Genomic DNA, 13,704 nt, shown 5'->3' with positions numbered 1-13,704 from the left:
GCTATAGTTTTTACAGAAACAAAGAAACAATGTACATTCTATAATGTTATTTCACTAAAAATTGCTGTTGAACTAGTGTAACTACTGAAAAGTTGTAGAATTTACTAAAAATGATGACTCTTGTTATGTATTTTTATTGTTTATCAAATAATAAAAAACCCTCTGTTTTTCTAGCAAAGAAAAGTAAATAATTGCAGCATTGTTGCCAGTTATTCCCAGTGGAAGTTACTGCAAAAAATCAAGAAGTGTGGCTTGCTTCTGCCCATTTCTTCCCGCAGCCTATGTCAATATTCAGAGACCTCATGTTTATATGAGGATAGAGTTTCAGAGCCCTCAGCTGGGGAACGGATGCCTAAACCACAGTGCTGGGGAGGAGAAACAAACCAGCCATCTAAGCATGTTTACTTCCAGAAACAAAGAAGTTCTAGCTTGTCCCTAAGTGGTGACTCACTGGGTTGGGACTATAAAAGTAAAGGTAGCTGCTCTCCAAAACATCAGGGATTCAGACTTCAGAAATCCAACATGATGCAATCAGGACTTTCAGCTGTTTTCTTTTTCTTGTTGGGTTTGTCATTTTGCCTGACAATCCCTATTCCCCTTGAAGACAGCCATGAATTCACAGAAAAGGACCTTCAGTTTGCAGAGGTACAGTATCAAATAATTTATTTGCATGTTCCAATAACAGTAAGCTGTGCAGTTGCTACTGTTTGGAAATTAAGCTTATTACTCCTTCTCCCCTTCTTAGCGCTATCTCAGGACTCACTATGATCTCCGTCCGAATCCTGCTGGCATAATGAGGAAGAGTGGAAACACAGTGGCAGCTAAACTTCGGGAAATGCAAGCTTTTTTTGGCTTGGAGGTGACTGGCAGACTAGATGAAGAAACGTATGAACTGATGCAGAAACCAAGATGTGGTGTCCCAGATGTGGGTGAATATAACTTTTTCCCTAGAAAACTCAAATGGTCAAAAATGAATTTGACATACAGGTAAATGCCAGGTATTTTGAGTGTTATTACTGTTATTGTCCAACGGGTTGCTCAGTACATGAGGCTGATGTGAGAAAGGTGCATTTGAGTTTGACAAAATTAATGTTGCAGTTTAAAACCCTTACAGCCCCACTTTGGAAAGGTGCTCCCAGCCTATATTGCAGGCCAAGGAAGCAAACATGAATTTTTTCCATTGTACTTTGTTGTGGAAAAGGAAACCTGGTGTGCTATAAGTTAACGTCTCCTCATTTGGCCTCCATATAGATACTCAGGACACATCTGTGGTGCCAAATGAAAGAGGGGTAGGGGCTCAGATCATGCACTTCTCTGGGTCACTCCTTAGCTCTGTTTGGACCTGGTTTAGTGTTTGCTTCTGTCTTGTCCTGCGCAGAGCGGTGTAGATGCAAACCAGTCTGTGTAGTGTGACTGTGAGAGCAGACTCTTCCATTGCACACCCCAGATGTAGAACTCTCTTTGGTCAGACAAATCCCTGTACCATGACCTCAGAAAAGTTCACCTTAGGAGGTGAAGGGCTGCCAGTTCACAAGGTAGATCCTTCTCCTTTAATTCTGCAAGATGTTGTATCTGGGGTTTTCAACAGCGACAGACTGAGTTTATTTAGGAGATTCCAAGCATGAAATCGCTAAAATACCTTCGTTCCATAGCTAGTGATAAATGTTATTTTAATATGGACAATTATATCCTATAAAAATCACTTTGGATAAAGTTTTGCTCCTCCAGGAAGTGAGGGTCATGAGATATTTTACGTGAAATAAACATTTTTGAAGTTACTGATATGATTTTACTCTAATACTGAACATATCTTGTCACTTTCTAAGTCTTCTGGTGCACAGAAAACCAGTTCCAGAAGGCTATTCGATAATTTCAGATATCTCTGAATTATTTTAATGATGATAGAAATGTTTATTTTTTAATACTGTATGCAGTTGCTAAGCTCTTTGTTACAAGATAAGATCATATGACAAATGCAAAAAAATTTAATGAGGTGTACAGTCAGATAAAAGTGCATTGCATATTTCTTCAATTCACAAAATTTAACTGGAGATATTAATCTCTTTGACAGAATTATGAATTACACTTCAGATCTGAGACGTAATGAAGTAGACAGAGCTTTCAAAAAAGCGTTTAAAGTTTGGTCTGATGTGACGCCACTGAACTTCACCAGAATACGAAGCGGTGTAGCTGATATCATGATCTCCTTCGGCACTAAAGGTAACATAGAACTAATTGTTTTTATTTTATAAGTAAACTATACTCTTGTATACAGAAGATGGAGTAATTATTTTAACTGGTTTGAATTTTACTTTACAGAACATGGTGACTTTTACCCTTTCGATGGCCCCTCTGGATTACTGGCACATGCTTTTCCTCCGGGCCCAGACTATGGAGGAGATGCTCATTTTGATGATGATGAAGTTTGGTCAGATGATTCTAAAGGTAACAGAAGTTCTTGAGATTATTTGAAATGGTGATAGATGGAAAATATATCCCAGTTTGATATCTGTAGATGGTTTGTTTTGCCTGTTTACTGTTTGGTCATCATTATGTTCCCTGTTAACATATAGAATGCTGAGTTTAACTTCCAGTCATGAATGGAAGTTTAACATGTGCTTAGCATAATTTTTAAGATGTAATACTCCTAAGTGAAGTGATTAAAAGAGATGACACAAAAAAGATTTTGTCATTTTGGCAATTCGCTAAGGGCAGCTAGTTCTGGTCACAGACTGATGGGAATTACTGAAGCCTGCAGCAAACATACTTCAGCTGCATGTTGTCTGCTTGCATTTAATTTGAAAATTCATCACCTTGCCTATTCAGGACAGAGTTTAATAGAACAAAACACCATCTTTTACAGCATTGGATTAGGTCACCCTCCTGGCATTAACACTAATTTCTGCAGTACTGAAAAACATATGGACTCTCTACTGCAGATTAATTCCCAACAAAAACTGTTCTTGATTTGAGTAGGACCAAGACTTCACCCTAGAGCTTTCCTGTGTTGCTAAGAAGTTTCAAGAAATCTGAATCTCCCTACATAGTAACACTGTCATGTAAGAGTGAACACCAGTGTCTCCTAGCTGGTGAACACCAGCTAGGAGACACTAGATGTCTTAGACCCTTATTAATGCAAAACCCATCATAGTGCACAAATTACAAGCAATTATATCTAGTGGAAGGTGTCCCTACTCAAGGCAGGGGGGTTGGAACTAGGTGGTCTTTAAGGTATCAAAACCCTTTTATGATTTTATCAATTATGCAGAGTTTTTTCCATATATTCAGTTGTTGCATTCATTGTCCCATATGTTAAAGCACAGTGTTTTGTACGGTGATGTGAGGAGATACACACATACTTTTGCTGTGGTTTGTTATAGGCTATAACTTGTTTCTTGTTGCTGCCCATGAATTTGGTCATTCACTGGGACTTGAACACTCTAGAGACCCTGGAGCTTTGATGTTCCCAATATACACATACACTGGAAAAACTGGTTTTGTGCTTCCTGATGATGATGTGCAAGGGATCCAAGAGCTCTATGGTAAGTCTGTATAACATATAATATTTATATCCTGTGCCATTACAGCCTGCTGCAGATGCACTGCGCAGTTACCATGAGCTGCAGATTTTCAGTAACAACAGTCATGACTGATTAAGAATGATTTACTGGAACAGGAGATGCTTAGATTTAATAGTTCAGAGGGAAATAAAATTACATAATGCTGCAGAACACAGTTGATCACTGACCTGTCTCCTTTAGTGGTAGGTGGTGGGGACCAGAGTCCTTCTACTTTTTGACCTGCCTGAAAAGAGAAGGTAGAACAGAGTCTAAAGGCAGAAACAGAACTATCCATGTTTCATTATGAAAAGCACAAAGTTTTTGGGGTCCTTCAAAAATTGGGATAAAAAAAGCAAGTTCATTTAACACCTTTACAATGCATTTGAACTGCAAAGCTCATGAATACATTTGGCTAGAAGAAAGAGAAAACAAATTTTCTCAGTAAATATTTTTTACCCATTTTGTTTGTATTCATCATGCTCTTGGAAGATCTTCCGTGTTCAGTTCAATATCATGATCAACAGACATAAAATTAATAGTCAAGCTTACATCATATTATATCATTCCAGGGGCAGGAGACAAAGATCCCAATCCAAAACATCCCAAAACACCAGAGAAATGTGATGTAGAATTATCACTTGATGCAATAACAGAACTTCGTGGAGAAATGCTGGTCTTCAAGGACAGGTAAAGACACTTCCATGACAAGGATGATGGGTACTGGATAAAGTTTGAGCAAGGGAAAAACACCATTTCAGTTTTTTACTAAAGATTTGGGTAAATGTACATTTCAAAGACTACAAATCAATATAGATATCTCTTAAGAAATGGCATCCTATATCATTTTAATAGGATTTATAAGACAACTACAGACTTGACTGCCCAGTAATATGATGTGAAGATGATATAACTGAAGACTGACATTTTTGTATGCATTTTCAAATTCATGGGGCCTTCTTCAGCATGCATAAATCTGCTAATTTCTATTTGGGTGAAGTTGTATTGCATTCAGGAGCTTCACATGGGACAGCAGTGTTTCTCTTATTCTAAATGAAAGAAGCTTAAAATTTGTTATTGTTTGAGATGATCACTCTGCAAGTGACAGAAATGGTCTGCAGCTGATGGCTGTGAGGAAAGGAAAGGAAAGGAAAGGAAAGGAAAGGAAAGGAAAGGAAAGGAAAGGAAAGGAAAGGAAAGGAAAGGAAAGGAAAGGAAAGGAAAGGAAAGGAAAGGAAAGGAAAGGAAAGGAAAGGAAAGGAAAGGAAAGGAAAGGAAAGGAAAGGAAAGGAAAGGAAAGGAAAGGAAAGGCCTAAGAGGGGCTCTGTCTATTCAATATTATATGATACGATAACCATTAATTCACCAGTAATTTATTTTAACTATAGCACATCAAAGATACTGCTGTTCTACAGTATGAAAAGAAACATAAAATATATCTTCCTTTTCTGAACCAGGTTTTTCTGGCGACTGCACCCTCAGCTGGTTGAGGCAGAACTGGTGTTACTTAAGTCTTTCTGGCCAGAGCTTCCAAATAAAATAGATGCAGCTTATGAAAATCCCATCAAAGATCTTGTGTTCATGTTTAAAGGTGAGTGTTGGATTTTGTTGTTGGCAGAAAAATACACATATTTAATCAAGCTCAACAGATGACTTAAAGGTAATAGAAGGATAAAACATCCTATCTTCCTTGCTCAAAAAACAAACTGTTTCACAGCAGGCCCATCTATAAAGTTTTCAGTGAATTAGATGTACAATTTAGTTAGGATGCCCAGAATCATAGTACAAGTAGTTTAATACCTACTGAGTATGTGACCTAAGAATCTGTTTGTTGTATGAAAACAGGGTTCACAGTTCCTAGTTTTATTCTTCTCTCAAAGCTGAGTCCTTACAAAAGACTCACTCATACTTTGTTTGTATTTTCAGGAAAGAAAGTCTGGGCTTTGAATGGCTATGACATAGTTGAAGACTTCCCTAAAAAGATATATGAAATGGGATTCCCAAAAGAAATGAAAAGAATAGATGCAGCTGTCCATGTTAAAGACACTGGCAAGACTCTCTTTTTCACTGGAAATAAGTACTGGAGGTAAGCTGGAGACACATGAGTTTTGGTGTCCCTAGTCATAACCTGTCCAGATGTATGGAAATACCGGGTTCAAACCAGGCATTTGGCCAATATGGTCTCTGGTTTTTGTTGGTGCTGTAGCTGTTTACAAGATGTTGTAAAGGTATATGCAGGGCTTTTATAAAAATATGGGCACAGATTTTAAAAGCTGAATGAGTGTAAGGAAATGAGAACAAAGTGTTCTAATCTGGGAGAATTTCTAATATGGTCATGCCTACTACACAAATTTCCCATCTTGCTTCCTTGAGCTGCTTTTGTGATGTGAAATGGTATCAGTGCTGTGAGTAAGAAATCTGTCCACCCTGGGGTGTCTCTTTTTTACTGTCCATTAGTGGGGGTCACAATCAGTTCTTATGCATAATTAAGACATTACTATCCCTTTCCTCTATCATTGGGCCAAGCAGCCTCAGGATAGGTTCATAGTACCAATACATCTAGGTGCAATAATCTCAGCATAATACATATTTTATAGATCAGTTCTGAAAGTGTAGCTTTATTTGCTTTGTGTTTATTCCACTCTGGTGGAGGCATGCCCTATTTATCACCCTGCATTTTACCATTACACTAGACAGAAAGCCCCCAAAGACTGCTGGATTTCTTTGGGTGTGGGTAACCTCAATGCATATAAAGGGCACAGGCCAAACTCTCAGGCTGTTTAATTCCCCTGGGTTTTTTTGTTTTTTCTTTTGTGTTTAATACAGTTATGATGAAGAGACAGAGGTTATGGAAGCAGGCTACCCCAGGCTGATAGAGGAAGAATTCACAGGAATTGGTGATAAAGTGGATGCGGTCTATGAAAGAAATGGTACGTAATCTGATAATGAAAATTTATTACAATCAATTGGCCTTGAAACTTGAGGTTAATTTCTTGTAGCAAATTCTGCATTTGTAATTTTAATTTCTTCGCCTCAGTTCTTCTGTTCTTGACTGAATCAGTTTTCTGATCTAAATTGTGCTCTTGCCAAAATATGAGCTCCTTGCTTAGGGAACCTAAAGTGACATGCTTAATGTAGAAGTACTATAATGAAATAACTGGAACCCATTCCTATCCCGCTTTTCAGGGATGTTTTCTGAGTCAGTGTCTTAAAAATTGAAATGCCAACTCTGTATTTTCCTAATCAAGTGCAGTAAGAATTTGACACAAGATTAAAGAATATCAGTCATTTTGAAACTCTGGTCCAACTCTAGCAAATGGAATGAGGATCTTTAAAATATTTAGCTCAGCATTCTAAATATGAAAATGTTGCATTTGAGTTATTAAAAATGAAAACAAGATAATTACTCTTTTAAGGATATGACAACAGAGTTGCTTAATGTTAATTCTTTTTAAATTTCCTTTTCCTTAGGTTACCTCTACTTCTTCAATGGACCACTGCAGTTTGAATATAGCATCTGGAGTCAAAGAATTGTCCGTGTCCTGCATACTAACTCCCTGTTTTGGTGCTAATTGCATCTGAGTGCCATGTCATAGGCTGCAGAGCAGCATGTAGCGCGTGGGAATATTAATGAAGTGGGCATTTAGGTTTACCAAAGGACAGCAAGGTTCTCTGAACAAGTATTAGGTTACTTACCACCAAATGTACACTGTATGGACTTATACAGCTGCATGTCAGTTTGGAATTGATTTAACTTACTAGGAAAGGAAAAGAAATTAGCATTTCAAGGCACATCACACCATTTAAAGTTTGTCTAGTATTGAAGTGATGCTGGATACATCACACCCTTTCATAAACACTACTAATTCCCAGTATTCTGAGCGCAGCTAGCACCTTTCAAGGAGCTCCTAGCATGTCCCAAGAATATAGACCTGGTAAACCCAGGAGCTTTATGTTTTTAAACTAATCCTTCTTCCCTTTTTGAAATTCCTTTTAACATACTGGGAATTCAGATGTGTAGTTAATGAGTGAGGAGTGCATGGTGACTCCCTGAGCAAATAGCACCAAGCAGCAATGATGACGTTTGGGAATTCAAAAGTACTTGACTGTATTGAATGGGGATGTGCCCCTGGGAGCAGATGCCCGTGTCATCTTTAGAACAAGGAGAAGGTACAGAAGCAGTGAGATGTTATTCCAAAGCAGATAGGAAAGCAGGAAAAGTACTCTCGAAATTTTAAGCCTGTAAGGTACTGGGAAAACCAGAAAGAAGAGGCAGCAAGAGAATCACGCAGGTTGAAACCATGCATGATGCTACATCTGGTATCACAGCCCAGATGATTTCAGCTGGTGCAAACTGAAGTGACATTTATAGAGGTTATGCCTCTTGCAGAAGAGAACCAGAACATCAAAAGCAAAATATTGAAAAGAATATATTTTTTCATGTTGGCCACTCTTTTAATATCTATATCAATTGTTTCGGTATATTGTAATATTTTGTTTTGTTTTGTTTTGTTCTGTTCTGTTTTAATCAATGCAAATGATGTGGGACTGTGATTATTTTGATTTAAAAAAATAATATTAAATAAACTGGAGGAATAAATTGTCACTGTGAAATTACTTAAATTAAAATTTTTATGCTGCCTGTCACAGAAGCAATACAGAGCTACTGGGCAAAAGAAATCAAGATCCCTAACCTGTGCATTTTGTTTATTAAGATTTTCACCTCTGTTTAAAAATAAGTTTTATTTTTTGTCCCTTCAAGAAAAATAATTTTATAGAAAAGAGAAGGAGAGGAAGACAGAAAAATGAAAAATGGAAAGACCCTTCAAATCTGCAAAATAAGAACTAAGTTGGAATTAGTCCTTATCATTACAGAAAGAATGATAAATTATTAAGAAATGCTGGGAAAAACAGTTAGACATTTGTTTGAATGTTAAATATTAGCGATTAATTAAAACAATATTGTCCAGTTCTGCCTTCCCAATGAAAACCCCTAAGTCAATCAATTAGCCAGGCCTGCTAAGCAAAGCTCACCAAACAATTAATATCTTTAAACAGACATAAATGACCAGGCTTACCTAGTGATGGGCTAGGTGAGGTTAATTCTGTAGCTCACATGACACAGGTGGTTGATTAAGATAACCTAACAGACTAAGAGGTCCCTCTCTTCTGAACATAAAATTGTGAACTATTGAATTCCAGACCTTATTATACCTAAAAGAAATGCATGGAAATAGAACTGGGGGAAAAAAACAAACAAACAAACAAAAAACAACAACAACAAAAAAACCAACAACACTTTAAGTGGACTAAAATCAAAGTTCTGTTTCATGATAAAATATTGAGAAAGCTGCTGGGGGAAAAGTCAGTACATTTCTCTAAGCATAACAAGCATAATTTGGTTCAATTGTGTATAAAAATTTTTGACAGACAGAGTGTGCCTGAAAAAAATAGTATTTGATATTGGCCTGAAGTTTCCCGTAATCACTTTGGCAGTGAAATAAGGTTCTGGACATATAACCTTAGTCCTCATTTTTCTCAGTAAAATGACTTGGTGAAAAATTGTGTCAAAATAATACTGAAACATCCATAAGGGCTAGTTGTTGAGTCTTCAGAATTTCCAGGGTCTGACATGAGCTGAACTGGGTGAGAGAATGCAAATGTGGACAGGGAAACAAGGAGACATCAATGAATGTCTTTCATATCTATGTGGATTTCTGTCAACATTGAACACTTGGCAGGGGAAAAAGGTACTGCATAGGAAGCTGGACCTTCAAAAGCCTTCAGCCTGATCATATCCAGCTGCTATCCAGCCCAAACAGACAGATTGCTGTTAGCTGCTTGGCTGACTGGAAGCAGCCTTTGGCACAAGACCAAGCACAGCTCCAGATTCTTTGTCTGCATCCCCAGCGAGAGACAGGAGCTGTTCTGTGGTTAGCCCTACCTCATCTGAGAAAAGTATCAGGCTGCCAGTTCCTGGCATTCTGCTGAGAAAAAAAAAAGGAAAAAAATTCTTGTGCTGTGGAAGTGGAAGGCTGAGATCAGAACCAGAGGGACCCTGTTGCTCCTGTCAGCCAGAAAGGAAAACTCTCCACAGTACCTTGTGCCCTGGGACCCACTGCAACCACGCAAGAATAATGTTGCATGGGTGACTGGTGGGGACCCAACGGGACCCAAGACCATCAAGAATTGGAAAGAAATAAGTCTTTTTCCCAAGACAGAGACTGAACTGACTGGTTTCCCTGAGATGTGAGTGAAGAAAGGACCACAAAGAGGCTGAAGCGGCTGTTTCCCAGGATGTAATACAAGCAGAACTAATAACCTCCCAGCAGGTCACTAGTTTTTATGTGGAACTACACAAATCCACCTAATAGTAGGGAATGGATGGAATAGTCCATACCTAATAGCAGGATATTGTGTCAGGGGAGGTTTAGGTTGGATATTAGAAAAAAGTTCTTCACCCAAAGGGTATTTGGACACTGGACCAGGCTCCCCAGGGAATGGTCACAGCATCAGCCTTGCAGAGTTTAAGGAGTATTTGGACAATGCTCTCCGGTACATGGTGTGATTCTTGGGATGTCCTGCACAGGGCCAGGAGTTGAGCGTGATCCTTGTGGGTCCCTTGCTACTCAGCATATTCTGATTCTGTGATTCTCTGATTCTGTGATTGAGTCTGTGATTCTGTGACTAGTACGTGAGCAGTTATTGATTAATGCGTCTTTATATCCATGTCGGTCTCTGCTATGAATGATCATTTGAAGGGGGAGAAAGGATAAGGCAAGAAAAGGATCTGTCAGATTCCCCTCAGGGAGTTTTCTGTGCTGGTTACGTGATCCTGAGCAAGTAGGACTTAGAGGATGCAAACATGTATTCTAGGTAAGAAAAAAGTAAGCAAACACCATTTACACTTTCCAAAGTGAGAAACTAGGCAACACTGTAAGAATTTCCATGAACTACATGAGCTCTGCTAATAGCTGAGAAACTTGAGAAGGACTTCAAAGTTACAAGAAGGTTTTTTTTCCCTTAGCATAAACTCCAGAAACCCACGCTGAAGACACTAGATGGCAGTGACTGCTTTGCTTCTTAGAGATTCTGCACAGAATTAAAAATTATAATGGTGGGTCAGGAAGCCACAGAGAACTATAGTGAATTCTTACATTATATGAAGTTGCAAAAAACCCCGACACTAATGAATAGAATTTAATTATTTATTCTATTAAAATACAGATCTCTGAGTAAAAAGTTAAGATGTAACAATGTTCAGGAAGTTTATATATATATATATATTCACTATCAGGGATATTAAATTTTTTGTCTTTTCCAGAATTCAATGCAATACACTTCAAACAGTACACTCTTGTCCAAGGCACATTGCAGTCCCTCAGTCTAACCCCACTCACTGGAAAATTACACTTACACAGACATGTTCCAGCTGCCTGGGAACATGGCAATACTTCATGGATTTTTACTAAGTCCAAAGAGGAGAACTTACTGTTTCAATATTTTCTCAGATTGACTTAAACAAGGATGTAGACCTCAGCCTTCAGCCTAGGTGAAAGAATTTCACATTCACTTATGTCTTGGTAAGCGTGTGTTTGTCTGTTCTGTTGGAGTTGTTTTCTCTTTACACATGTGTAATTAAACAGTACTTTGTGGAAATACTGGTGGCCCACTAACCAGAAAGCTTATTTGGAATGTAGGATCAAGGCCTTCTGTCAATTATGTCTCGGGGTTTTTTGCACAAGATGGGGTGTCTGCACACTCTGGACTGTGAGTCCACACCAGTTTTGGGGTTTGATGCCTCTGATGAAAACCATTTTCAAGGAAAACCTCAGTAGTTCTCTCGAAGATGATGTAGAGGATAAAAAGCCCACGGAGACTCCCTCCAGCCTGTGATCCTCCTCTTTCCTCCTTAACACAGAGGATGTGGTTGGTACATCCATTTTAGTCACAGCCTTTCAATTACATACTGCTGTTTGAATTTCTAGCCAGTGCTGTTCACGGCTACCTCTGGCACTCCCTTCACCCATCTCCCATGCGCTGAGCTGCAGAGAATGTTCTCTGCCCCTGCCCCTTTACTCACAGAAAATGGATGAAAGAACATTTTCCTCTAAGGAACTCTTACCAGGCAGCAGACAGGCAGGTTTCTTGTTCTTATTTAAATGTCATATAATGAATTTCCTACTGCCACTGTAATACAAGATGGTGCATTTCTCTGTGTATTGGAGTGAGCCATCCATGTGTCTTGACTTTTTGCTGGACTACACTAGCGTTCTACCACCAGGCAGGAGGAGCCTGATGGAACAGTGTCCTCAGAATAGTCACATCCATACTCTCTGCTGGACCTTACGTGCTCTTCCATGATCCTGTTCTGCTCTTCTGAGAAGAGGAAGAAAGATCATTTCCAGAGCCAAGTGTTGCTTTCTTAGCTCAAACAACATTATTACAGCACTCTGTAATCACATCATTACAGGGTTTGCCGCCCTAGGAAAAACGTAAGAAAAATTTCTTTTTATCTCGACATGATTATTGTTGTCTGAATATATACTTCACAGGAACAAAAAATGGATGTAGCCCACCTCATAGTGTGTTACCCTAAGAAGAACACGTGAAAGTCTGTTGGGAAACAGCCATGTTTGAAGGGTCTGGAGTTTACAGTGTCCTTCCCACTATCTGTTTATCTAGCAAATGTCCTTTTCAGACTCAGCTTGGGCTATGTCTTCAGCCATATCCCTCACTGTGCCCCATCCCAAGAGGGGTGAGTAATTTAAGCACTGTGAGGAACTGCTGAGTAGCAGCAGCCCTGCACTAACCAAGCGAGTATTAGGGAGGAAGCACATGCAAGCCAGTGCAGTTGTGAGGAGGGATCTGTTCTGGGGGTGCTTTTCCTGGGCTGTTTGCTGGTGTCCCTTGCTGGTCTGCACAGGCAGTCCACAGTGTCTGTCAAGAAGGACATGGCAGTTGTAGCTTTGGCTGGTGGAGTCAGTGCTGTTGGTAGAGGGACCAAAACAATTTGGGTGACCTTGGTAGATAACCACAACTTCAGGGTCCCAACAATCAAGGCATAAGACATATATACATTTATCCCTTCCCATGGCAGGGGGGGTTGGAACTAATGATCTTGAAAGTCCCTTCCAACCCAAATCATTCTATCCTATGGTCCTATGATTAAATTAATGATTCCAGGTTGTTTTCAGGTGAATCAGGAGAATTTAACATGTAAGCCGTACCCCTGGTCCAAATTATATGCTATTTTGCCGCAGCACATTGGTGATATAATGGCAAATTAATTGTGCAGAGCTGCATGATGGGGTCAAAAGACACCAGCGGTGCAGAGAAGGCAGGATGAGACAAATGCCAGAAAAAAACTTGGTCCTGAAAGTAGCAAGGACCCATGGAATAAAACATCCTGTTTGAGATCTCCCAAGGGAGACTGCAGCTCAGGTAAGCCAGGACCATTAGAGTGGTCTGTGCAGTGCCACAGAGTGCAGTTTCAACAAGGGGCAACCAGGACGTGGCCAGGCAGCTGCAACAACCGAGCTTGGTAAAATCCTTGCTCTCTTCCTAGCTATATATTCTGATCTGTTGGTCTCAGTTAATTAGATTAGACCCTGAAGGGAAAAACCATAAAGGAAAACCATTTTCATTATTCTGGCAGGGCCTAAACACAGGGTTGGTTTATGCCTCAAAGTAGCCCATATCAGAGAGTTAGCTGATGGCTGAGCTATCCAGCTGCCAGGAATCACCCAAGGACTCTTTGTAGAAAGTTTGGGTCTGTAAGGCTAATAATTTAGCACACCTTTTTTTTTTTAAAAAAAAAAAAAAAAAGCTTTTGGAAGATTTTTGTAGTTCCAATGTGGATATTCTGCACCAAAACACAGGGAAAGGAGCTCCAATAGGGTCATTGGTTCAACAATTATCTTGTATATGAGAACATATTTCCAGCTGACGTCAATTTCAAATTAAGAGAAACAAAAATTAAATGGCACTCTCAAAAGTACCACAGAAATGTCCTGTCTAAAATTCTGTTGAAAATCATGGTGCAGGAAATAAAATGCACCCAGGTCTATCTACAGTGGTAGAAAACAGTGCATGACATTGCAACAGGGAGATAAAGAGCTATAAAAGGAGAATAAAGTTGTAGTAG

At 39.2% G+C, this 13,704-nt stretch overlaps 1 protein-coding gene across 1 annotated transcript; it reads left to right on the top strand.

Moving 5' to 3' along the window:
* The first annotated feature begins 441 nt into the window (after positions 1 to 441).
* On the top strand, positions 442 to 8,062 carry LOC120748575 (collagenase 3-like). The gene is made up of 10 exons (XM_040055087.2): positions 442 to 645; positions 746 to 987; positions 2,072 to 2,220; positions 2,320 to 2,445; positions 3,381 to 3,542; positions 4,130 to 4,247; positions 5,015 to 5,148; positions 5,484 to 5,643; positions 6,384 to 6,487; positions 7,029 to 8,062. Exons 1-10 carry the CDS (start codon positions 523 to 525, stop codon positions 7,127 to 7,129), a joined length of 1,419 nt encoding a protein of 472 aa, XP_039911021.1. The 5' UTR covers positions 442 to 522; the 3' UTR covers positions 7,130 to 8,062.
* The last annotated feature ends 5,642 nt before the right edge of the window (positions 8,063 to 13,704 follow it).

This window comes from Hirundo rustica, chromosome 2, assembly GCF_015227805.2.
Source record: "Hirundo rustica isolate bHirRus1 chromosome 2, bHirRus1.pri.v3, whole genome shotgun sequence".
Classification (NCBI taxonomy): Eukaryota; Metazoa; Chordata; class Aves; order Passeriformes; family Hirundinidae; genus Hirundo; species Hirundo rustica.
Note: the sequence above shows the minus strand (reverse complement) of the source record. Positions and strands in the feature narration are given on the sequence as shown.

Bases quoted from the DNA above. Each gene is read 5' to 3' on its own strand.
- LOC120748575 (XM_040055087.2), top strand. From the start codon at position 523: ATGATGCAATCAGGACTTTCAGCTGTTTTCTTTTTCTTGTTGGGTTTG. The intron at 646-745 runs GTACAGTATCAA...TCCCCTTCTTAG, and splicing joins AGGACCTTCAGTTTGCAGAG to CGCTATCTCAGGACTCACTA. The intron at 2,221-2,319 runs GTAACATAGAAC...TTTACTTTACAG, and splicing joins GATCTCCTTCGGCACTAAAG to AACATGGTGACTTTTACCCT.